The sequence below is a fragment of the Dermochelys coriacea genome, chromosome 14 (genome assembly GCF_009764565.3).
Source record: "Dermochelys coriacea isolate rDerCor1 chromosome 14, rDerCor1.pri.v4, whole genome shotgun sequence".
NCBI lineage: Eukaryota > Metazoa > Chordata > Testudines > Dermochelyidae > Dermochelys > Dermochelys coriacea.
In genome coordinates this window covers 16882041-16907842 of record NC_050081.1, presented here as the reverse complement: position 1 = coordinate 16907842, position 25802 = coordinate 16882041, and the positions used below count along the sequence as shown (strand labels likewise).

The following is a 25802-nucleotide window of genomic DNA, read 5'->3' as shown; positions in this document are numbered from 1 at the left end:
TTTGGACCAAGCTGGGGAACCCCTGTGACCAGAGAAGTGCCAGCGTGGATGTAACCTATCCCGGCGTGATGCATGTCTCCCGTTTTCTAACCAGTTCTTTACTTTTCATTTTAGATTTGCACCTATCAAGCCAAAAACAACCACACAGGCTTTTTGCACCTGGACTGTGAGATCAAAGGGAGACCGTGCTGTATCGGTACCAAAGGCAGGTAAGCGATTCCCATGCTCCTCCAGGCAACATTCCTGGTGCGACTGGACCTTGTCATGCCAGTGGCTGATCCCTATTCTACTCGTAGCATTAGTCTTGTGTTATGCGGGTAAAGGAGAGGGGACAGAGCCGAGGGCTGATCTGAGACAACTGCTCTGGACCCAGTGGGGTAAAGCTCATTCCCACTGGCTTTGCATGCCTGATTCCGTCGTCATGTACCCAGAGGGATGTAGAATGTCCATGTCCATGTGCATGGAAACTGCTACTGGACTACTCTGCCCTTGGGAGACCAGTGTCCTGGGGCTATGCCTTATCATAGGAGGGTTTGCTTCTTCGGTTAACTTCCTTGGGATCTTTCTTGGAAAAGATGCTTCCTTCTGGGACACCAGTCATTGACTTAAGGCCCCTGTATGTCTGCTGTGATGGGCAGATAGCCCTTCTTGTGAAAGGCAGAAAATGCAACAGGGCATTAATAAGCTGGGAGCTGACAGTTTCAGCCAAACCTTGTAAATGCAGTTTGGAGTTAGGCAGCTAGATCAGACTGAGCCTGGATAGACTTCTCCATCTTGTCCCTGGGCCGAGGGAAGAATAAAAGAGGATCTGGGCTTTGAGTGCGCAGGGGAAGGGAATGGGATCCCTGCATGAAGTTGACCCCACCTTGTCCTCCTTTGAGCTAGCTGCGAGATCACCACGCGGGAATACTGCGAGTTCATGCACGGCTACTTCCACGAGGAGGCAACTCTCTGCTCACAGGTGAGCCAAGCCTGGGGCAGCTGGGATAGAGAAATGCTGCACGGGCAGCCTAACACTCAGTCTGTGCTTCCCTGAGCTGAACGCTTTGAGTGTTGGCCAGTGACCAGGCTGGCAGTGTATCTCCATGAAACTGCCATCGGGGGCGCTCTGCCAGCTGACTTGAGGAGCTGGGTCCGCACACAGCTTGGTGGTGGCTGGGAATAAAAAGGGGTAGATCCTTGCTGGTCCTAGGCAGAGCAATCCTAGGGACGAGGGCATGCTCAATAAAGCAGCATCCGGCCCTGAAGCAGCCTGCAATGGTGCATCAGCACCTACCTGGCAGGAAAATGCACTTCCTGGGTATAAGCTTGGGTGCCAGAGAAGCCCGCCCACCCTGTATCTCTGCTGGGCACCCACACTGCCCTGGCGCTTTGCCCCTTAACCTGTGGGAGTCACACTCGCCTCTGACCTGACCCATTCATGGGTGGGGTTTTCAATGAATGAACCATGGGCGGGTTGAGGCTGCTTTGCTGGACCTGATAAATAGCCTGAGAAAGTGCTTTGCTGTGAGTCGACTGTCACCTGTGCTCTTCCTCTCCAGCCTCCATTCATCCCTCTCAGATGTGCCCGTGAGCCAGCGCTGCTTGTTTCACCCTGTAGCACTTTCCCTTCCATTTTCAGGTCCATTGCTTGGATGATGTGTGTGGCCTCCTGCCCTTTCTGAACCCAGAAATCCCCGATCAGTTCTACAGACTCTGGCTGTCTCTCTTCCTTCACGCCGGGTAAGAAGCAGGGTGATTGCGGGGAGGGGATCCTCCGTTTTTCCAAGAGCCTCCCTCTGCAGCTTTGCCTATGCCTCAGGCAAGCCCAGTGATGCTCATGCAATCAAACGAAGTGCCCTGGACCAGGGATGCGACTAGCCATTGGATAGTGGCATGCCCATTGGTTGATCCACTGTCTCGTTATTCCCTGATATGACAGATGCTATGGGTAAAGGGTTAATGAAGAAGAGCATGAAACTGTATTTCCCCCACCCAGCCTCCAAGAATGAAAATGTGTCTGTCCCTGCACCCAAACAGTCTCTTCCCATCCTCCTGTAGCTGCCAATCCAGACTCCTTTGCCGGGACAGTTCTTGTAGGAAATGAGTTTGGTTTTGATTTAGATGAAGCCTGAGTAGCTCTAATCCCCACTGTGAGTGGGCGATGGAGTGGGGTGAGAGGGAATGGGATAGGTGCAGAGGGTTGCAGACTAAGCATCCTGTATGTATATTTCCATAGGATAGTTCACTGCCTGGTATCAGTGATCTTCCAGATGACAATCCTCAGGGATTTGGAGAAGCTGGCAGGCTGGCATAGGATCTCTATCATCTTCATCCTCAGCGGCATCACTGGCAACCTGGCCAGTGCCATCTTCCTTCCATACCGGGCAGAGGTAAGGGTGCTCTGAGACCCAGGGGTGGGGTGTTTGCCACTGTCGCTCTTTAGCCCTGCCAGTTTTCAGGCACTCTCGCCATCAGAGCAGAGAGATGGAGCTGTGTAAGTACCCAACCAGAGATCTAGGGCCTCGCGGGGGAGTGACCGTTAACAGCATTGTTTAGTGCAGCTGCAAGGTGCTGGTTTGACGTCCCTGTGGGCGCCGAAGCCCTCTAGCTATCCCCAGAGCAGGTACAGCACAGGCTCCAACTGCACCAGCTGTCCTGCCCTGCCCTTCTGATGGGCCTCAAGCGGCCCCTTCTCTGGGGACCAGCTGTGAGAGTGAAAAGGTCAGGTCAGGTCTTGGCCTCCCTGCTCAGGCTATGAGACCGAAGCACGTGGAGTAACCCAGAGACCCAGCCATGGCTTAATGTGCAGGAACTGCCTGGTGGTTCTGCATGGCAGGTCCCCCGTACACTGGTCCATTCTGCCCTCCGTACAGTGTGTGATGCAGGGCTGCTCTCGGGTTGGTGGCCTGAGCTCATTTAACATTCTCCGCTGTGGGCATTCAGCCAGCAGCTGTTTTCCCTGGTACCCTTTGCCCTTTCTGTGCCTGACGCTGCTAGTCACACCACCTGGGGAATAGCTGAGAGGGCACCTCCTTCGGTTACTTGTAACAAGCAACTTGGCCCCCACGCTCCTGCCCAGACCTGGAATATGGGCTCGGTAGCCTGTGATGCAAAGGAAATGGATAACGGCGTTAGCCGCCACAGCAGGATGGAGAGAGGTAGGGGAGAGAATCAGTGGTCCAGCTTTCTCGACTTCTTAAACCGATTGCTCTAGTTCCTGAGCTGAGAAGGGAGGTTTTGGAGGGATTAATAAGTGACCCCAGTCTGCAAGGCAGCTGCTGCCTTTCACTCATTCCTCCTCCTCGCTGCTTCCACCCCACACTCCCTGACCTTGCGGGGGGAGGGGGGGGTCTCCTCACTGCACAGCCTTTTGCCCACTCAGAGGCGCCTTCCCTGGAGCTGTCGGCCCATTTTGCCACAGGAAAGGGGTGATTACTGTAGAGATCAGGTTTAAAAAAAAAAAAAAAAATGCCTTCTAGGCTCCAAGCCCCACCCTGTGTAAAGGGGAGAAGAGACTGCAGCATCCCTCTGAGCCATGTCCTGGAGGCTGGGCTTTTACAGCTCAGTGAGAGGTGGGGGTGCTTGGCACCTCAAACTCCAGTACTTAGCGCCCAGTGCCCCAGTTCAGGATTGGGTCCCCAGTGTGCTAGGTGCTGGAAGAGGCGTTTACAGTTGGAGGATGTTTTTTTAAGGATGTTCTGTAGCTATCTGCTTCAGCACTGACTTTCTAGGTGCAGCTGCCCCTCCAATGCAGGGGAGTTTATTCCTTCTACTCATGGCAGTCGGGAGTGGGGGGGCTTCCTGAGCTCTGAACTGCATTAGAGCAGACATATGGTGATGTGTATTAAATGCGGACAGTCGCCCACGGTGTGAACAACTAGGGGGTATGGCTTAGAACTGGTTCCTTCATGTAATCTGAGTCAACATTGACTGTAGACTAGTCAAAGGTGAGCAAAGGGCATAGTTCAGCTAAACTGCATAAATCTTAATCTTTCTCCAGACTCCTTGCTAGTGGGGATCGGGCCCTGATTTCTCTCCTCAGTCATAATCCAGGAGTCCTAGGTACAGTAGCCTGAGTAAAGAGAGAGAGAGAGAGAGTCCAAAAATTTTCAGTCTGAGTTGTGGCTGACCATGTGTCCTCTTTACTGAGGGTGCAGTCTGGCCGTAATCCACTTCTGTCTCATGTGCAGGGTTTGCACGTGCCACACCGTCCCATGTACACACACGTGAGCGTGCATGCACCCTGCGGGTTTACGCTCCAAGCAGATGGCTAATCTGTCAGCAGAATTCTGATGGGCTTTGCATTAGATCACACACATGTAATCCCTTTGATTTGTTTGAGTTAGCCTGCGGGTTGGGATGGCTGCTGAGCCACCAAAAGTACTGACTTCTCTGGGAACCAAAGTACTGAACTCTCCTTTTCTATGGCCGCTTCCCAGCAGGTCTGAGCAGCCCCAGGCACCAGGGCTCTTGTCCCAAGCCGCCAATGGGAGCCTTTCCAGCTAGGAAACAGTGTCCGGTTCATTCTTCCTTCCCTGTCCTCGCTGTCCCTCTGCTTCACCTCTGTCATCCCCGCCCCTCTGGTGTGCAGGGAGTAGGGGGAGCATTGCTGGTCAGTCCCCTTTGCTGGGTCTCTTCCTGTCTCACCCACCTGCACCAGTAACAGGTTCTGCCCTTGGATGAATCAGGAGCCAGAACAGATTCCAACTCGCCCTCTGGTGGCTGTTTACTGCCTGTGATAAATTAGACACGTCTTGGGAAAGCTGATGGCTATGCTAGATGGATGCACCAAAAGCTGTCTGGAGCGCCATTAGCTTGAGCTGGATATTTGTCTTTAACTTGGTGCCTCTAGCGGTAAAGCAAAAGCAAGTGATGAGACAGAGCCCAGGTCACAGGGGAGCTGCTTATTGCTGTTTCACCTAGTCAGGATTTAAACGAAGGACAGCACGTCAAAATAGTTGAATGAGCCCATGATGGGGTTTACCTAGTCCCAGCCCTCTGTGTACACACTAGCAGACAAAGCCTTTGAGTGGAAAGAGAGGCACTAGGAGGGCAGTGACTTGCCCAAGGTCATCCAGCAAGTCAGTGGTGGACAGGGAATAGAACCCAGTTCTCCTAATTCCCATGATGCCCTACCCACTGGACCATGTTGTTTTTACTCCTGTAACTGAATTGAATTTGAGTGGGACCCATCTTTATCTTCCTCAGGTTGGCCCTGCTGGATCCCAGTTTGGCTTGCTGGCCTGCCTCTTCGTGGAGCTCTTTCAAAGCTGGCAGATCCTAGAGAAGCCCTGGAAGGCTTTTCTGAACCTCTTTGGGATCGTCCTCTTTCTGTTTCTGTGCGGCCTCCTGCCTTGGATTGACAATATCGCCCACATCTTCGGCTTCCTCAGCGGCCTCCTGCTGTCCTTCGCCTTCCTCCCCTACATCACCTTCGGCACCGGGGACAAGTACCGCAAGCGGGCCATGATCATTGTTTCCCTGCTGGTCTTTGTTGGTCTCTTTGCCTCCCTGGTGATCTGGCTCTATGTCTACCCGATCAACTGGCACTGGATCGAGCATCTCACCTGCCTGCCCTTCACCAACAAGTTCTGTGAGAAGTATGACCTAGACCAGGTTTTGCACTGACCCCACAGCCTGGAGATAGGGCAGGATGGGGCAGAGGTTTTAACATGGAAAGTTGGCACCAAGTGGATTTTCTGACTGGGAAAGTGACTTCAAATCAGGGTGCAGCGGAGAGGGGCGGACGTTGCCGTTAAGTGCCCCAATCCTCTTCTCTGCTGTCTAAAGCCATGCAGGATGTTCACTCAGGGCTAGGCCTGCCTCAGAGTCACAGTCTGTCCCTTAGTGCTGGTGCAGGGCGCTGGGCAGGTGCTGTTATTTTGGGGACACGGGGGGGAACTGCCCTGGTTGATCACTGCTGGATGTGGGAAGGAGTGGAGCTGAACTGACCTGGTTTGCATTTGGTCCAGCCAACGTGGGACAGATCTGTCACCCCACGTTGAAAAGCCATAATCCCCAGGTCCAGCTGCTGGTGTGGGAGCCCAGCAGCCACTTCACATGGGAAAGACTCAAACCAAATTGGGAATGTGGGAGACTTTTTTTTTTTTTTGGTGCTTTTGTTCCATGCTGGGGAAAGGCCTCCAGTGGTGGACCGTGCTCTGAGGTGATGACCCTGTGCAGTGACTTGTGTTGCCAAACAGCCCTCACCAGTGCCTCTCCCTCTCACCCTCAGTGAATCCTTCCATGGTGAAACTGCTGGATCCTTCCTTATGGGACTGAAGCCCCAAGAATGAGACGTTTCAGGGCTTGCCTTGAAAGCATCCAAATGACACCTGTTGAACTCAGTCAGCAAAATCTGCCTCTTTTCCCCACCTGCTGCATCTCTTTCAATGGTCTCCCTTTCCTGACCTGCACTGTACAGACCTTCCTTCCTTGTGCCTAATAGCATGAAATGGGGCTTCCCATCCTGTAGCCCCATCCCATCTCAGTGCCTTGCAGGTAGTGTGAATTGTACTGTGAAAACGAACCCCTTTTGCAGGGGGCACTTTTTATATGCCAATATTTCTCACTTCCATAAGGCTCTAGAGGAAAACACCAGTGATCAGCGATAGCACCTGAACCAAATGCTCACTGGTAAGAGTCCTTGAGTGATCTTTGGGAATACCAGTCATTCTAGTGGCTCCATTCAGCAAATGCTGGTGCCTGGCTCAGAGGAAACTGACTGGTCTTAATGACACTGCTCAGGCTGATGCAGAGTCCGATCTCCAATGTGGTGCATAAGGGCTAATTCTGCCCACTTACTCAAGTTGAGCAGTGCTTTGTTGTGAAAACGGCTCTGTAGAAATCAGTCTGTTTGCATATTTAAGGTACCACTTCAGCCCAAGGAGGGGTGGTGGAATTGGGCCTTCAGCAACACTTTTTTTTTTTTTTTTAGTCCCAACCTTCATCATCAAAGTATCCCAAACTTTTTCTGTTTGCTCTTTAAAGTAGTGAAGCCCCCTTTTTAAAACCATTGATGCTTGGGGATTACATGCAAGGAGTAGGATTTTTGAGGCTGGAGTTTTCCTTTGTAAGCACAGAGGAGCAGACTTGCCTCCATCTGGCTTGCTACCGGAATCCATGTGTTCCTAGCTAGGGTGACCAGGAAACTGTTGTAAAGATGGACTAACAGAGTAACATGCTGCTGACAGTTCTGGGTCAGTGTGCATGCGTTTGCTGAGGAAGGCACAAGAAGGGGGGCATGGGTTAGTTAGCAACTCTTACAGCCCCACCTTGCTTCAGACCCTTGGGGTTTCTGAATTCTCTCACAATATGACTGTCAGAAGGTGATTCTCCACATTTGGCACAGTCGTACCTCTTCTTTTTTTTTTTAACCCACAAGGGGCGTGGGTAGATTTTGCGTGAAAGAGGAACTGCTGGCTATCCCTTCAGTGTCCAAACCATAATCTTGGAGAATGGACCAAAAAGCGCACAGAGAAATACCAAATCTTAGTTTATTCCTTATTTTCTAGGGCCCAAGTACAATAACTATCCAGTTAGTAAAAGCATGACAGATACTATCCTATATGGTTCCTGTATATTAACTTGGCCATTCGACTCTTTAAGTTAACAAGTAACCCAACGTTTAATTATCTTGTAATTAGGAGACTGGATCTCATGATAGAGAAATAACAATTAAGCTCTTAAGCATGGTATTTGGACCAGGTAGAGCTGGGCTTCTGAAATTACACTGCTGCGTAACTGGCTGAGATCTTGTTTTAAAGAAGCAAATATAAGTTCTTTTTTAGTCCTCAGTAAATTAAAATGATTCCATCCATGAACCGAAGTGGAAAGTGCCTCCTTTAACACAGATTTTGGAAGCTTTAAGAGCATGTTAATAATGGGAAGACGGAGGCATTCTCCTTGGAGTCCCTTGTTCTGATACAGCCTGCGACAGACCATGTTTACCTTCTGGTTGCTGTTCAGTATGTTGTGTGCCATGCGCTGAGGTGAAGGCTTGAATAATGGATGGAGACCAAACTGCTGTCTCCTGCACAGATGTGGGCTGGGGTTGGGTCAACAATAAAGGAGGAAGCTTGCCCTGCTGCTGCCCATGCTGTACTTCCTCTCTGGCTAGGCAGGGATGTCAAAGATTGAATAATGAATGCCTGGCGTTGCTCTCCTGAGCCCAGTGGCGCAGTCTGAGCCATGGCAGCATACGGTGTCTGTACATATTGCTCTAAGCACCCTATTGGCCTGTCTGGCTTATGATCAGCTGTCTCTGTAAACGAAGCAGGGAGATGGGCCCCTTCAGCTCATACATTTCACACCGATAAAACAGCTTCTCCCATCACACTTGTGCATCTGGAAACTTCTCCCTGAGTTAGCAAAGACGAATTGTGCTGGTGCCGGGCCGCATGGTGTCCCAGCGCACTTGGGCTGGGTGGTTGGCTACATACAGGGTGTGCTTCATTACTGCCTCTAGATCCACTCTGATCCCCCTCCCCTCCCTCCATGCTAGTTTATCCAAAAACTGGAGCGCTACCCTGTCATCACTGATGCTGTTCAGTACTGTTTCCTTTCATAAATGTCTTTTATTTAATGAGAAGCGCACAAAGCCCGTTTTCCAGGCTCAGGTGCTGCCACTGGATGGATGACACTAGGTGGGAGTAGTGACACTTGTTTTATGACCAATTGGGGGAGGGAGGATGAAATAAACAGAGCCATGGTTGACTCTAAAGCCGAAGCATAAACTAAATGATGGTGAAATACAAATTGTCTAAACTCTTCTTAATTAGCCTGGCTGTTGTCTTAATCTGTGGCCCCTGAAGGGTCTTGGGTCAGTACCCTGTAGCAGAACCCACCAGTGCTTCCTTGGCTCTTCTCCCAAATGTGGTCATTCTCCTGGGCAGGTCTCCTCATACCACTGCCCAGTAAAGAGAGAACAGTGTGGTCTCATTACGACTTCATTTCTTGCGCAAATGTATTACCATGTGCTGCATAATTCGTATCGATGGCACTTAGCATCTGAGCAGCTCTCACGCTAACGTGTCTGGGAGGTAGGGCCATGGGATTATCCCCATTTCACAGGTGGGGGAGCTGAGGCACAGAGTCAGTTGCCCAAGGTGTCTCAGGAAATCTGTGGTGGTGCAAGGAACTCAACCCAAGTGTTCAAAGATCATAGACTAGTGCTCTAACCACTGGACCATCCTTCCTTTCTAGTAGTGTGCTACACCAGCCTTCCATGCATTTATATATGGCTAATGCTGTATCCCAACCCAAAGCTCGCTGGAGTCTCTTCATTGGTGCTAGATCAGATGCTATTTAATGGCACTTGGCGCTTTCAAACGCCTATATCGTTTATTTCTCTAGTTGTGGGTTTCCTTACTGACTTGGTCGTCTGCAATGGTCTTACTGCAGATTCAACAAGGTTTTGCTCTCTGTGAAACTTAGGAAGCTACTGAATCCTGGCACTTGGAGGCAATCAAGGGCATTCCAGTGACAAAACCCATGAGACTTTCACGTGGTTTGTGGTGTTCCTGGACTCCATTCGGTGGCCTTTGCAGTCCCAGAACTCAAGTCTGCCTCGTGTGGTGATAAATGGAGCTGCGCTGCCCATCGTGCTGGCTAGTGCCAACTGCCTTTTCCTGCTGCTGCCATCTCCCCTTTCTCACATGAAGGCTTTAAATGGTGCCGGCTTTGACTGCCACTACAATAGCAGTCCCTCGTGCTTCTGCAGCAGCCTTCACTGGAACAGTCTTCTACAGTGGAAGCTGTTCCCTGTAGTATTGGGACCAGGCAGGTGGCCAATTTTTGTACTGCACAGAGCCAGGCCTATGTCCTGTCTGAATTCCATGCTGGTGCAAGTTCACATGCAGGCTCTGTGTTTGCTTCTTGGCCAAAGGTCCTCTTATGGGATTTTAAACGAGTGCCCTCATGCGGTAACAGACTCAGCAGCAGGAACAGAGCTGCACTTTTACGCAGCCTTAGTTGACTCTAGGGAAGGTTTGCCCATGTCGCTATACCAACAAATTCTCCTAGTGTCGACACTGCTTATACTGGCAACAAATGCTTTTGCCAATATAGCTTACACCAGGTCTCCAGACAACATATCCTGGCAAAAGGACTCCTCCATCCACCCTAGGGCTTTGGCTGGTCTCAAAGGTTCACAAAAGCAACACCCCATCCCACATTACAATAATGGCAACATTTTTTAGCATAGACCTAGGGGCAGTTCCCCTGCGAAGGACAGAGGGTGGGTTAACTCCAGAAAGTGAGCAGGGTCCAGTGGGAGGGGCTGCAGCCATGGAGCAGGAGTGGGGTGGATGGAAATCCATGTCCTTCCTGCTTTAAATTCAAACTGCCCCGCTGGTGAGAATACAGCGGACAGGCCTGGCCCTGGTGTGGGAGAGCCAGGTATGCTGGGAGTCGCACATACAGCCTGCTGTATTTTTGGTGCGCTGACAGCAGCCAGGTCATATGAGAACGCTCTGACCTGTCCTTCCTTACAAGAGACGTTCACGAAAGGTAGGACTGCATTTCTTCCATCCTGCACAAAACCGCTCTCCCCTCCCTTCTGCTGTAACTTCCTAAGATGCTTATTGGGAAAGGATTGGTTTTAAAAATTGTTCTGAATGAAATCAAACTCCAGGCAGGTGAAACTGACCTTGCTTTTCTTGCAAGGGGAGGCTAGGAAGGTAAGACAGGCTGAATATCTTTGGAAAGCAGATAGGGCTTCTGAAGATCAATGGAAAGGAAAGATGGCACAATTCTCTTGTCAGTGACCACCTCCCAGGCTGCTTCAGAGGCCCAGACAGAAGGGAAGGCAGCAGACTTGAGAGTGAAGGACTGTCATCCTACAGTATCCCTGCAGCAATCATCTTTCAGATTGGGGGTGGGGGGTTACCTCTGTCCCTTTCGCACTCAATCTTTGCATCAAATGTTCCTTTGTGCATCAGGTTGGATACTTCCGTAGCTTTTAGTCTTAGCTAAAACGGCCAGGGAAAGATGCTTTGTGGCCCACTGGCTTTTTGATGCAACTTCTCAAGTGTGCAAACCAAACTCTGTGCCCTTCCCTTTGTCTACCGCTGTTACAGGTTGTTGAATAGTGTTCCAGGAAAAAACGCCCACCAGAACCCAATTAGAAAACACAACAAACAAATCCTTTATTTGCTGATGAACAAAAGAACTGACAAACAAACACAGCACAAGGTGTTCCCAGGGGATTTCAGATTTCCAATGAACTAGGATGGCATGAGCTAGGAGCTCAGGTCTATACGCAGCACTGGTCCATGCGGTGAGTGAGGGAGAGTGGGCTGATATACCCTCTTGTTCTTAAGAATAAATTAAATGGTGGGGCCACTTTTGGATTTTGCAAATCCTTGTGTGAGTATCAGATCAATCTGATAGGAATGACTTTTAATCTGTAATTCTCTGGAGCCATTATAGCCGTGCTTTGGATTTCACTAGATAAGGACCACAAATATCTTAAAGGATCTGTTGAAAAATGACCCTGTGGAAGTGGGAGTGGATGGAAAAGTCTATCCAGTGGTGTAGCCTCCTTGCTGGGCCCCTTAGAGAGCATTCAGTCCCATGTTATATTTTGCTCTCCCTTAGGCCGTGAGCGTGCTGTGGTTTGGGGACAGTATCTCCTATATTGGGTTGGAAGTTGGTTCCCTAGTCTGTTGGAGCAGGGGTAGCCATCACTGAGCCTACATTATTATGGGATTTCTCACACTTCCATTGGTTGTCAACCTATACCAGCAGGAGGGCAAGGGAGGAAGGGGGAGACTTGCTGGAGCCTAGCGTATCTGAATATCTCCCTAATATGTACAGAACACACAAGCACAGATTCCATTGAATGCGTCACAGCAGAACATGGCAGCAAACAACTAGCGTGAGAAGGCGTAGACGGCTCTTCCCACCGGAGACTGCCAGAGGTGTCTGCCACATGCCTGCCTCATGTTATAGGCCTTGGAGCATTTGACAAAGAACAAACGGAATCGATGAACTGATCCATGCGGTGCTGCTTCTCAAGCAATGTCCCCCCCACCAACTGCATAACATGCTCTCAGAGCTTTATTACTCCCACTGCTGCTTTTAAGCCAGGAGCCAAAGGGGAGGCTTCAGGCTAGCCAGAACTGACGTACCCCTGTCCTGGGGAGGTCAAACTCAACAGCTGTAGCCTTATGGAGCCTGCCTGTTCAGCTCTGGACTGGAGAAGTGGCAGGGGTGCTTATTGTGGTTCTGCTGCCTTTTGCTCTGTCTGTAAGCTTGATGGCCGGGTTAGCACTAGGACCAGTTGAGAGGCAAGTGGGCTGGGCCTGGAGCTACTAGTTAAAAGGCAGCCAGCTGGAATACCAGGCAGGCACAAAAGTCCGCAGTAAGTGTGGCTGCTGTTCATACGGAGAGCAGCTGCTGCTGCTCAACTGTGTGTCTCCCTGTACACGGGGGCCCGCCCCAACGTTGCCTGAGAAGCATCAAGGCTGGGGGAAGGCACCATCTCAGCAGCCGCTGTTTCTGCGCATGAAGGCGTGGCCGCACACGGGGTACTGCATCTCGACGAACGCCAGCGAGCCCACGGTGACCTCGCAGGGGCCCTGCACCTTGAAGCCACACTTCCGGTAGAAGGGGACGAGGAAGTCCTCACACATGAGCACGGCCCGCCGCACGTAGGGCAGGCAGCGGAGGTACTGCAGGTAGCGCCACATCAGGATGGAGCCCTTGCCCTGCTGGCGGAAGGTGCGGTGCACGGCCAGCGCGTGGATGTGCACAGTGGTGCCACCGGGCTTGTGCAGAGTCAGCGCGTCCTGCCGGGGGAGGGGAGACAGGAAAGTGTGTCAGCTGGCGGTTTGCTCACGGCCGCAGGGCCCTCTAATTCTGTATACAGAGCATTCATTTGACCGGGCTGCCGATGCAATGGGCCAGATCCTCAGCTGGTGTGAATGAGCAGCTTCCATGGAAGTAAGCAGATGCACACCAGCTGCAGCTCTCACCTGACCTATTGGAGGTGGTGTTCAAGTACAAAGTGCTTTGCAGACAGTACCCAAAGGCTCATGATACCCTTGCACCCTGAATAGGTGAAGTCATCCCCATTTCACAGAGGGGGAAACTGAGGCATGGAACCATTAGGACCTGATTGTTCAGAGGTGTTGAGCTCCTAGTCCCCACCTCCCCAATCTCCAAATGACTATAATTGGAGCTGTGGCTGCTGAGCCCTTTCTGAAAATCAGGTCCTACGTGACTTGCCCAGGGTGCCAGAGAAGCAGTGACAGAGCCAGGCACACACCCCAGAGTCCAGCCTCCTAGTTTCTTGCTCTAACTGATTACAGGGCGCTCCTTCCCCTGCAAAGGCTTACAGGGCCCTTTTCAGTTTTAATTACTTATCATTGTAAAGAGTTTTTTTTAATATTAAACGCATGTTAATACCAAAGCAATAACTCAGTTTTTACTTATTTTTATCCTGCAGCAATTAATATTGCAAGAGATCTCTCTCCAGGAGTGAACTCACTCTAGGTTGCTTGTAGAAATGGATTAGTTTGTAAAGTGCTTTGCAGAAGAGAGGCTGAATCAGCAGGAAGTATATTTGTCCCTCAGAGAATGGGCCTGTTTGTATTGCAGTTAATCATTTGATGGAAGTAAGTGTGTTGAGTTTTGGGCTTTCAATAGAAGCCACACTGTGAATGTGAATGACAGGTGCCGATGGGGAATTTTTTACCTCTCCATTTCTAGTCTGTCAGGTGGCACTTAGCCAAAGCCCTGTTGCCCTAAAAGTTGTGGATGTCTCTGAAATGGAAAAGCCCTTTTGGCAGATAGGGCTGAAACATGGCTGCAAAGCTCGAGGGGACTAAAGAATGGAACCTCCCCTGCCCCTTTGAAATAAATATAAAGTGGGTGTCTTACAAACTGAACTAATTAGGTGCCTGGAGCAGCCCCCGCTCTCCTTCCCTGCACCTGGGTGCTCAGCTCAGCACCTGGGTCACATGCTCCCTTGGAGTAATCTCCAATAACTACAGTAATGCCTATGCACGTTGGACTCCACCCTGTTGTCTCAAAGCTCCGTCGTCGTCCTCTCCATCCCTAGCATGGAAAGGAAACAGACAAGATGCAGTAACAGGAACTGGTTCTTACCTGGCTGAGTTTTTCCTGGTCCCAAAGGGACCCTATAATGAAAGCCACCAGCCGGCCTTCTTCAAACCAGCCAAGTGACAGTTCAGGGCACAGGTTCAGAAAGTGGCGGATCTCATCCAGGTGAAGGGGGCAGTCGCCCGAAACAGAGATAAATGCTAGAGAAGAATAAAAACGAGGCAATGTCAAGAGGGAACAGCCTCTCGGAGCTACACTGCACCCTAGGCTGGGAGAACCTCAGGCTAATTGATGATGGGCTGGGAATTGGAGCTTAACGAACATGAGGGGTTTGAACCAAAGCCCTGGATCCAGGTACTTGCGGACTCTGGGGAAGTTTGAATCCAGATCTGAACTTTGTGGCTCAAGTCAATCCCTCCTTCCAGGAGGAGAAGCCAGAAGGGACTGGGATTCCCCTTCTCACCCATACGTGTTCTGTAAGTTACTGCCTTTTAGGAGTTGGGCACTTCGCACATGAGGAAGCAAAGCCCTTGGCTCTCCTGAACAGGAGACCTGTTCTAGGAACCTGTGCCTGCCCTGTTCTCTGATCAGTACATCTCTGATCCTGGCCACTGCTTTAAGGCTCACTCGTTCACATACAGACTAACACGGCTGCTACTCTGAAACCTGTGCTCTCCCTGTGGATTTTCTGGGTCATTCTTACAGCATTTAGCACTCAATTTAAAACCGGGCACAGATATTTATATAGTTTCAAAGTTCCTGCTAATTGATTTGGAAAACACTGGTCTTGAAATTTTATGATTATCTCTCCAGCTTGGGAAATGATCAATAAAAGGGAAAGCTGGTTAGCAGTAAAAGTAGTTTGGGTGAGATCTACAAAGGGACTTAGACGTTGCAACACTGAACCTCCCAGCACCTAACTTTTAGGCGCCTCAAAAAAATCACAGGCACACCTGGCAATCCACACAGTTGAGTTAGGCACTGAGGTTCCCGAGATAATGAACAGGGAGAGACAGGCTCCCTAGACTGGGATCAACAAAGCCAGCCAGGTGATTCTGATGAGAGGAGTGTGCTCTGCAGCCCCAAGGTAGGTGCCTATCCCTGCTGGCGATCCCTGAACAGCAACAGGGCACCTGCCTTGCCCCAATACCAAACAGCTGGAGGTCTCCCACTTCTCGGCGCACTCTAACCACTGGGCTACAGAATCATTCTCTCTCTCTCTCTCTCTCTCTCTCTCTATCTCTCTCTCTGGCCCAAGACTGAGAGAATGATTCCCCAGTCCAATTATACGATGGGCAGCACCATCATCTCCTCCAGCTGGATTTTTGAATGGGACCAGATCTGGAAGGCAACCTGCTGGATTGGGCACTGAATGCCTGTCTTCCCCTGGTTCATGAATTGCTCTGGGGCTTAGGTGGGACATGCCTGGAGGAAGGCAGCAGCGCACATGCTTACAGGCAGAAACACAGGTGCCTAGGGAACTTTTGCTCCAAAAACATAAGCCCTGAGTGAATTTAGGGAGTTTTGTGCCTCACAGTGGAGCCAAAACTGGGATTTAGGTGCCTAAGTCTTAAGTTTAGGCACCTCAGTATCTGTGGATCTGAGCCTTTGTGTTTAGGGTTTGAGAACATGGGAAGTGCATATTGCCTTCTGGTAAGAACTGTGGTAGTTGTCTCCCTCTGCTCTGGGCTCCTCCCAGCTTTGATTTCCAGGCCTGGTTTTCCATTGCCCTGTATCTCATGCAGTCATTTACACCTGTGCAAAAAAGATCAGAATGGAAGTATTTACATCCACTTTGCTCTCCCTTTGCACAGGTGTAAATGACATGATGGAGAATTTGATCTTGTTGTTACTAGTGGAAACCCCTCCCTTCTTTACAGCAGGTGGCAAGTTCTCATTGGTGGAACATTATAGGCTTATGCTAGGATATCTCTTGCCGTTGGCCATTGTTGACTGTTGCACGGAAATTACTTCCCCTTCTCTAGTAGGTTTGCTGGCATTCCTTCAAAATTTATCACAAGAGGGAACAAAGAGCCAAACTCAGCCCAGACCCGAGTGGTGATGCGGCCCATGGTTTGCAGGTCTTGCAGACCCAGAGAAATCTCATGAGAAGAACTAGGCTAGCTACAAATGCTCTTGGCTCCAACAAGCACTTGATCTGTAACTCGGGTTCAAAGACTGAAAAACTGATTCTGACTAATCTGTTTGAATCCCAGCTGGCTTCAGTGTTCAGTGGCCGAAGCACATAGCAAGAAGGGAACACCCCACCTGGAGGAAAAGGGTTGTTTGTTCCCAGTGGAATCTGGCCCTACTGACCCTGCTATGGTGAAAAGACCTTCCTAGGGCAGGATTGGAGGGCCAAGTGCTTTCTAATGTACCCCAAGGCATATGCTGCATTCCTGGCTGCAGGGAGCCTCTCTGGAGAGTAGTGCTGGTATGTGAATAAATGTGACTTCAGCATGGCTCTATGGAGTCTAGGAATTTTGCTATTGACTCCAATGGAACCAGGAACAGGCCCTTAAATGGGTTCCACCCTATAACACCTGGCTTCCAGCACACTTAAAGCTGCCTCCACCTCTGATTCTCCCTGTCCTTGTAGGAAGAGTGTGGAGTGCTGGCTGGCTTTATCGGGGGAAGGTGAGTTTTCAATACCCTCACAAAACAGATTGACTGGGGCTTGTAACGGATCTGATACTAAAGACGCTGGGTGAGAGTAAATGGGTCATTCATTCTCTTTCCATTTGTCTCTCCATTGCTAGTTGGTTAGCTCTGTAAAGCACTTTGGGCCCCAGCTTCCAAGACAGATGCCATAATGACTCTCAGCTGTTCCTGCCTGGGATGCTCAGCCCTGGTCCCCTGCAGAAAGAGGGACATTTCCACTTGCACGCCAGGGCTGGGTATATTTCTGAATTAAGGGCTGGGGCAGTACTGTGGTTTCTTTGATCGAGCAGGACTGAGGCAGATGGCTAATGGGGAAGGAGGGCTCTTACCTTCTCTCTCAATCTCAAATACGCTGATTGCATCCTCGGGGGTGAGGCACCGGAACTCGCTGGCGGGAAGCGTGTGGCGGCGTTGGCGTCCGGGCGAGCTCCGTGGAGGCCTGAGGTGAATGGGCTTCAGGAAAGGCAAGGCGCTGATCACGGACATCCTCCTCCTTTATTTCTGGCGTCCTCCGTAAACTTCTCTTCCCTTTTGGCCACCGGTGTCGTCAGCGAGTTGCTATTTCAGTAAATCTTCTCCAGTGGGATCAGCCAACTGGCCAAAAATACCTGCCAAGCACGTACTGGATTAGGCAACCTGTCTCCCTTGCTATATATGCATGCCGTGCCCTGCATGAGCCTGCACGACCACCCAGCCTCTTGGTGCAAACGCGCTCTGGTTCTCAGACGTAATCGCTACCACAATGCAAATGCGGGGCCTCTGCTCAGGGCAATGGGGCTCTGGCATGGGACAGGTCACAAAAACAAACCCCACCTGCCAGGCAGCTGAAGCCAGGAACAAAAGCCAGCCACCTGGCTGCTGAGGCTCTGAGCGCTAATGACAGAGCGGAGGGACGAGAAATGGCTTTTAGAGCCTGGGGCCCAGCCAGCAGGGTTAAGTGGTGAGACGGGCAGGGTTAATGTGCTGACATGAACGGGAGGAGGGCGGGGAGGGAGGGAGGGAAGGTGGCTCTAAGGTCACCAAAAAGCTGGATCTGGTGACTCAACAAAACACTTTTAGGGCCTGATCCTGTCAGGCACAGAGTCTCTCCTGCCGTGTGTTGAGCACCCACAATTCACTCTGGCTTGCGTTGAAGTTCAACACCTTGCAGGAGACCGTGAGCAGCTTGCAGGATCGGGCCCTTAATGCTGTCAAGCCAATCTTCTGCTTTCTGGAAGCTCTTATGGTAATCATGTAATTAACGAGCTGAATGGGGCGGGGGGGGGGGGGGGGGAAGGCTCAGAGCCCAGTGCTTTTTCTCCTTTGAGAAGAGGAGGAAGTTGGGGTCAAGGTGTGGGGGAGTGGCCTGCAGAGCAAATGAACTGTGGAGGCAGTTTGGGAGAGAACTTGAGGGTTTGGAGAGGGTGTCACTGAAAGAAGGAACCTCCTTCAGCTCATCAGAAAAGCCCCTTAGCAGGACAGAGCTCCTGCAAGCAGCTTTCTCAGCCTCAGCAGCTACTGGCAGAAAAATTGCCTAGCTGGAGTGTCCATGCTTGGATGAGAAGAGCCACCCCCAAGCAACTGCCTCTTCCTGGAAGTGTAGGGCTGCTATTGCCTTCTCTCTTCTCAGGCGCACACATTCTCATCTCTGCCCTCTCCTGGGCAGGGCTGCTGAGTGCCCTTTTGTGGGGCAGATTTGCCCACCTGCTTCCAGACTGCCCCCAGCCGCCTGTGTGCTCCAGTCTGGGTTAGTTAAGATGGAGGAAATGCATTTCCTATGGTACAAATGAGCGGCAGATGGAGTGCGTATAAAGGCATGGGCAGAGAATACACTGGGAAGGGAACAATATGCACTGGTACAGGCTGTCTTCTGATTCCCACAGCCTAGAAGTGACACTGCAAATGTGTCCAGCATCTGGCCTGTCCAGTGTCTGTATTCGCAGGCTCCCTGGGTAGATTCATCAGGAGGACGTGCAGTCCACAAGTGACTCCATTAGTGAGGGCAGTTAGGGTGCTGGCATTAGGTCTGTGGCTCTCAGCTGCCAGAGAGAAATGGCTGATGGGAAGTGTCGGCTGTTGCTCAGACTCTGGGAGAAATGCTGGAATTTATCTGCAGATACTGTTTAGCACTGGCTGTAATGATGCAGCAGCGGCTACAGGGCCTGCCACTGGGATGCACTGCAGGTTAGCAACAAAAGAAAAATCTCCAGCCAATGGTTCCTGTGCTTCCTAGACTCTCTCCAAGCTCCTTGGAGGTTGCTCATCTTTACAGATCTGTTTATCTATCTACACAGATTTCTCTCTAGAGATTGCTGAGGTTCTCTAGTGTATACACAGTAGACAATCTGGGCCAAATTCAGGGATGAGCCTAAGCTGTTATCATGTACATCTATTTCTAGCCCCTTCCGCAGATAAATTACACCAGCGTAGACTCTGCTATGCTTTCTCTGGCTGTGTCTATGCTAGGAATAAACAGTGGTTTACAACCAGAGAGCTAACACGCTAGCTAAGATGTTGCAACACCCTAATGTAGGGAGGACAAGTTGTAGTATTTTAATGTAGCTGGTTGAGGTGAACCTTAGACACATCTTTACTCCTCATCTTTGTTTCCCTGGCTGAGAGTCTAATTTAGATGCCAAGGGGTGGAAAGAGGAGTGCAGCAGGAAATACATCTCACTGGAAGGTATACGTGGAGGTAGGGGAGGCCATGTAGATATCCTAGATATCGGGTCTGGACTGGTAAATTCCTAGGATGGCTTTACAAGGCAGCTTCAGTGAGAGCAAATGCTATGTGTGTGAGCGAGCTATGCAAGGAATAGCAGAGCAGTGAGTGCCCAGCTGACAGGAGATTAGAAAAGCACAGCACTCCTGGCCGTAGCACCCCAGGTGGTGATGTGGCAGGACCTGCCAGCAGTGTGCTACTCCACTCAGAGAGGGGAGATTTTGAGAATGTTTAAAAGTGATTTGTTTCCTTCCAGAGATGTGGCCCTAAACTTAGTCCCTCCAAACTCTGAGGAAGTTGGGAGCTGGCTGCAGATACAGATCTGAACTTTGCCACTGGCCCGCAACCCTTTTTATGGTCTTGTAGTGTCTCTCCTACAGGAGACAGGCTTGACTGTGGTGGATACAAAGGGAATTATTTGTTGAGGCTGCTGAACTCAGACCTTGTGATTTATCTCTAGCTCCCAAGTGACTAAACACAGCCAATTATACCTGACTCATCAGGCAGGGTCTACCCTATATGGCCCAACCAAATCCCTAGCTTGGAATAGCCCCAAACTTGGGGGGGGGGTGAGAGAGAGATCAAACCAAATCAGTAAACTATTTGTCAGATCATTGTACACTAGACACAAGTGCGCAGAAAGGTTGGGCAAATGTCTGATAAATCACTTCTCCCGCAGGCAGAGATCATAGGTAATATTTCCTGAGAGCTGACCCTGTGTAATGCAATTTTGTGCATTCGGAATTATTTGCCAGCTGAATATTATAACGGATTGCTACAACCCTAGAGATAAATATGAGACTAGGACACCAACTATTATTCAACAGGTGCTGGCCTCCCCTTTCAATTATAAGCTGTCAACAAGCTAATAGGATTTGCAGAAATAACAAAACAAACAAAAGCGCTGCCAGCAGCCACAGTGCATCAGAAATAGGACTGCATGGTATTATTAGCCCAGCACTGCTATTTTCTCTAGTTACGGTGAATTGCTATATTTGCTATGCGGGGCCTGAGGTGTCTGTGGTGGTTTAATGCAGTCTCTCCACAAATGTGCCAGCATCTGAGCTCTGGAAGCAAAGTATGACGACGTGACATTCGTGTGTGTGTGTGTGTGTGTGTGTGTGTGTGTGTGCAGTGAGTGCGCTTTGCGGAGCGAAAGGGGAACTGGAGGAGAGATCCGGGGTGTGTGTGTGTGAGAGAGGGGGGGGGAGAGAGAGAGATTAGGACATTAACTCTTAGATCCCAGAGGTCTTTTTTAGACTTGACAGGAGATTGCTGTGTGGAAGCCTGCAGTGATACCCCTACCACTCTACTGCTGTTGACAAAGGGTGAAATCCAGGCTCTACAGAAATCAATGGCAAAACTCCCATTGACTTCAATGGGGCCAGATTTCACCCTCTGAATTTATTTTAAGAGAACTGCAAAGATGTTCATGTGCCACTGTCCTTTTTCTAATAGTCATAACAATTTAACCCTTGACTCTGTCTATGAACAGACGGACAATGTCTTCTCTGAGCACCTCAGATCTTTTCTGTGCTCGTATAAGCCAGGTGCCATCAGATTTTATTTTAAAAATTCTTTAAAAAATCATTTTATTCCAATATTCACCTGATTAGCATTTTATTTATTATTGTCCTGATCAGCTATATCAGTGAGTTATTTTCTGTGAATAAATGCAGCTAGTTATTTAATGCCTCTGTTGTGCATGTCTTTAGGAGTTTTCTGTTCATTAGATGTGAGTGTAATAAGGACTGTGAACCTCTTTGTGCTAATTTAATTCACTCCAAAGATAATTTTACAAATGGATATTTCATGTTCCTTTGATAGATCATAGACTAAGGGTGCAATATAGCAATGGCCAAACTACTAGGAGAGTTTACAATGTCTATGGTTTTAATAGTAGTTGTAAGATTTACTATTGACTCTTATGGAGTCAATCGTACTGCTGATTGGATTAACCATTTATGGTGATTAATGGTCCAATCAGATATACCCCAGAGGATGCAATAAGAGTTTCTTTAGACTGAAATATACACACCAATGGCTTCATCCTGTGAGATGCTGAGCTCCTGTAGCAGGTTCTCAGTGCACCTCCAGATCAAGCCCTAGAAAAATACATAAGTAAATATATAAGGCTAGATTCTCATCCCCTTACTCACAGTTAGTAACACCTTATTCTGTGTGCAGTCCCATTGACATCAATGGGATTTTCTGAAGAACAAGAAACTGTTTAATGTGAGTAAGGGTTTCAAAATATGGCCCAACGAATCATTAATATTGTATGGGGCCAATTTTGCAGCAGTCATAGGGAATATAGATGTGGGAATTCACTCCCTGTTAATATCTCTCAATATCTGTCATGCTAAATTAATTTGTCAATTATTGGTTTGCTCATGCAAGGAACCACTCCATCAGAAATCTTTCTAGCTGTTCTTTGCCCAATACAGTAGAACCTCAGAGTTACGAACAACATTCATTCCCTAAGGTTCGTAACTCTGAAATGTTCATAACTCCAAAAAAAAGTTCAGGTTCTTTCAAAAGTTTACAACTGAACATTGACTTAATACGGCTTTGAAACTTTACTATGCAGGAGAAAAATGTTGATTTTTAACCATCTTAATTTAAATTAAACAAGAACAGAAGCAGTTTTCTTACGTTGTCAAATCTTTGTGTAACTTTCCCTTTATTTTTTAGTAGTTTAACACAGTACTGTTTGTGGTTTTTAGGGTTTTTTCTGGTCTCTGGGCTGCCTGATTGTGTACTCCCGGTTCCAAACAAGGTGTGTGAGGGACCAGCCAGTTTGTAACTCTGGTGTACATAACTCTGAGGTTCTACTGTACCATATAAAGACATTATACCATATAAAGACAGTATCACTAAAGTCAGGATGTCTGAGATGGAGACTTTTATACACAAGGGGTAGGATTTTTCAAAACCACCTAAGGGATTTGGACACTCAATTTTCAATAGAAATTAATGGGAATTCGGCATCTAAATCTGCCAGGTAGCTTTGGAAAGCTCCCCAAGATCACTACCAGGGACCGTTTAGGGCAAAAGTCAGTGATACTGAGGAAAGGCTGCCCTTTTTTTGTTTTCCTTTTCATTCTCTGGTTTGAAATGACATTTTTTGTTTTGAAATGTAAGTTAATTAGTGTAAATGGCTTTTGATAATTTCAAAATATTTTGACCATTTTTAATTTAAAAAGTGAACATTTCAATTTTTTTTAAGGACTTCCAGTTTGCTAACACTTTCAAGATTTTGACTTTTATTAAAATTCAGGCTGAGAATTTGTCAATCTCAAATTTTCATGGGATGGGGACACCATTTCCCACCCAGTTCTATCATTATCCCATTTCAACCTTGGGGAAACTGAAGCATGCAGCAGTGAAGTGACTTGCCCAAGAATGAACATGTAAATGTTATCTCTCACTTACATTCATGTGCTGAAGGAATCTAAATGTTCGTATAGTACATGGAGATGCATATGCTCATGTGTAAACAGACCAGTATGCTCATAATACACATTGACATGCAACTCAAACCAATGTTTGCTTTGTGTACATATATTTGGATTGGGATTTGAATGCTCAGATCTTTTAGAAACCTTGAGGGTTTGTTTGCATCACAAACCACAATTTTAGGCCTGAAAATTCTTCTTGCAGTAAAGCCCTGTCTATTCCCAGATCTAAAATGTGGGGTTTTCACTGCAGAGACTCATCACTCTCAGATTTTAAAAGAATGTGTGGGGGGGCAGTAAGGGTGGGGGGGGGAGGAATATGGTAGGATCCACATTCTAATCGATGCCTTTGCAAGCAAATTTTAATTTAGCAAAGCTCCATGCTCTAGAAGGCAATGCACCAAGTGCAATTATATGGAGAGTAGAATGGCCTCTTTAAAGGCTGCTTTCCACTCTAGAAAATCAGTACCAAACATATTAAAGTAGAAATGCAGACAATTACCTGTATGCCTGTGTGGAATAAGATTTCTTGTAAGAACTCCAAAAGTTGTTCCTCTGGATGGCGTGGTCTGGTCTTGCAGTCTTACTGCCAGAGGAGGAAACAGACAGCAGTGAATTTTGACCCGCCTACTGCTTTTATTCTGCTGTGACTTACGAAGCTTTTGCTTATATATTTGTTATTTATAGAACACGTGATGAAATTGTAAGTAGTTTATAAACCCTGATGAGTCACAGAGAAAGGTGAGAGGCTTTAAGGTGACATGCCAGCAAAAGCATCCTCTGAGGCTTTTCTTTCCTGGTGTGATTGTCTGCAGGGGGATAAAGCATTTTAGCTGATTGCTAGATAGTCAGTGCTGTTTGCATGTCTCAGGTATGCAGGTAGATAGAGCCAATGACTAGATGCACAGCTAGAAATATGAAATACATCAATATATAATAAACTAGATTCATTTGAAGTCACTTTATATTTCTTTAAACAGGCTTTGCACCCTTAAATGAGCTCAATTCCAGCATGGTGAAAACGGATGTAACTATTGCTTTTTGTACAGCTGCACCCACTTGCATCACCAACTGGGGCTGCATTTAACCCAGTGTGTTTAAGAAAAGTAGTGTTCTCTGCAGAGCTTTTAGCCATCAGTCAATCATTGTGTTTTGGCTGTAGGCAAATAGAAGTGGAAAAGCTTATCAATCCCCAGCAAAGCAAGAACTAGGACTAGTGTGACTTACAAAATGAAATACAGGGAGTCCAAGTTTACTTTCACTTACATGAAAAGATAACACTACTGAAGCCATGGCAGTCATATTGGCGTAAAACCAGTGTGAGAGAGATCAGAATGTGATCCAGGCCTAGGAAAGCAGAACCGTGAACATGTTATCAGGCTTGGATTGTGAAAAGAGAAGCATCAGGAAATTACTAGCACTTAGAGGCAGGAGGGTTGTTTTCAGACTAAAATTACTTATTAGTCTGCAAGATGCTTTACAAAACACAGAGACAAATGGCCAGACGTGGCTCTCAACACTGGTGTCAACCTGGAGTAACTCGAATGATGTCAATAGTTACAATGATGTAAAATTTGTGGAATCGGACTTAAGGTTTCTGCCCTAAGGAGCTTACAATTTAAGGAGCAAGGCTGCAGTGAGATTTATTCCATGTGTAAAGCCATCAGGATTTTGCCCTCCTAGAGGCAATACAAGATATAAAAAATATTCCAGACACAAGGTAGTATAAAGATGCATCCGATGAAGTGAGCTGTAGCTCACGAAAGCTTATGCTCTAATAAATTTGTTAGTCTCTAAGGTGCCATAAGTACTCCTTTTCTTTTTACTAATGTAAAACAGGAGTAACGGAGAGCAGAGCCTGGCTTCATATGTGCCTAAAGAAAAGCTGGAGGAGGTCAGCATGTGTTTAGCTTCCAAGTCTCAATCAAAGTGACCCCCAGCATAAACAGTTTTTCTCCTTTTAGTATGTTTGATAGAATCCAAACAGAAATATAACCCAACCACTAGAAAACAAAACTTTCAGCAACTAGCACTAAAAATAACCAACCTACCCCCATTACAACCACACAGAACAGGGCATGTTGGAATGTAGTTAAAGCCATCCTGCTTTCCATAGTATGGAGACAGTTTGTATTTTACCAGGGTATTTTGAACCAATCCCTTTCTCCCTGTCGTTGTCTAGCAGCAGTGGAGGGGTCAAAAATTCTATTAGAATTGGAGCTCTGGAAATGTACAGAGATTTACATATTTAGCAGCTCCCACAGCATCTTCAAAGGGCCCAGAGCTATCATTTTTTGCATGTCTGTCCATTGGTCTTTGTCCTTTGTCCATTGGTCTAGCCACTTAGCCAGCTGGCAATTTTGTTTATAATTTGGGGTTGCAGGAGAGAAAAAGAATACGTCACTTTCATTTTCATCACTTTGGAATTAACTGACCTATAAATTCAGCCTCCACTCTCCAAGGGGTCTCATCTGCCATAATGATCTATGCAACTTTCTTCCCTTTTCTGTTGTAATGCATTATGATTATGACACCCATGAGGATTTAAGCAGCTTTTAAGATTTGCAGTTCAACAGTAGCTTGCCGTAACAGGGCAGATCTGTCAGTGAGAGGGTTTCTGATGATGCAATATTTCTACCTTGCATTTCATTGGCCAGCATGTTACTTTATAACCTGCACAGATATAGAGTCTAGTTGGAATGAACCAATTATCCAGCTTTCCTGCTTGTGTAATTGAATTCAGCACCTAATAAAGCTGTGGGCTAAATTCTCTGCTGGTGTAAACTGATACAGTAGCATTGATGTCAATGATGTGCCAGTTTATGCCACTGGAGAATTTGCTCTGATTGTTTTTCTAACTCTCCTCCAGACTTTTAATGACAATTTCTCCAAAACACAGCATGGGGCTGTATCGCTTGATTACTTGTGGCACC

At 48.1% G+C, this 25802-nt stretch overlaps 2 protein-coding genes across 12 annotated transcripts in view; one reads left to right on the top strand and one right to left on the bottom strand.

Annotated features, from left to right (window-relative positions):
• RHBDF2 (rhomboid 5 homolog 2) overlaps positions 1 to 7802 on the top strand; it is an 85883-nt gene extending 78081 nt beyond the window's left edge. For all 8 annotated transcript variants that reach the window (XM_043496412.1, XM_038371550.2, XM_043496409.1 and 5 more), the window contains 5 exons: positions 115 to 209; positions 886 to 961; positions 1622 to 1722; positions 2219 to 2372; positions 5191 to 7802. In XM_043496412.1, the coding sequence (XP_043352347.1) occupies positions 115 to 209; positions 886 to 961; positions 1622 to 1722; positions 2219 to 2372; positions 5191 to 5610 (846 nt within the window). In that variant the 3' untranslated portion in view covers positions 5611 to 7802. The remainder of the gene's footprint in view (positions 1 to 114; positions 210 to 885; positions 962 to 1621; positions 1723 to 2218; positions 2373 to 5190) is intronic.
• A 3297-nt stretch (positions 7803 to 11099) lies between these two features.
• On the bottom strand, positions 11100 to 24724 carry AANAT (aralkylamine N-acetyltransferase). 4 transcript variants are annotated; one of them, XM_038372639.2, is made up of 5 exons: positions 24136 to 24724; positions 23372 to 23455; positions 17040 to 17318; positions 14095 to 14249; positions 11100 to 12773 (listed from the first exon to the last, which is right to left on the bottom strand). In XM_038372639.2, exons 3-5 carry the CDS (start codon positions 17194 to 17196, stop codon positions 12468 to 12470), a joined length of 618 nt encoding a protein of 205 aa, XP_038228567.1. In that variant the 5' UTR covers positions 17197 to 17318; positions 23372 to 23455; positions 24136 to 24724; the 3' UTR covers positions 11100 to 12467. The 4 variants fall into 4 exon arrangements, with proteins under 4 accessions (XP_038228567.1, XP_043352348.1, XP_043352349.1 ...); XM_043496413.1 differs by lacking the exon at positions 24136 to 24724 and having other exon boundaries at positions 23372 to 23558; XM_043496414.1 differs by lacking the exons at positions 23372 to 23455; positions 24136 to 24724 and adding an exon at positions 21450 to 21515.
• Positions 24725 to 25802: the final 1078 nt, after the last annotated feature.

Coding starts and splice junctions, on each gene's coding strand:
- AANAT (XM_038372639.2), bottom strand. CDS start 17,196: ATGTCCGTGATCAGCGCCTTGCCTTTCCTGAAGCCCATTCACCTCAGG. Junction 14,250..17,039: donor ATTTGAGATTGAGAGAGAAG/GTAAGAGCCCTC, acceptor ATTCTTCTCTAG/CATTTATCTCTGTTTCGGGC. Junction 12,774..14,094: donor ACCAGGAAAAACTCAGCCAG/GTAAGAACCAGT, acceptor CTCCCCCGGCAG/GACGCGCTGACTCTGCACAA.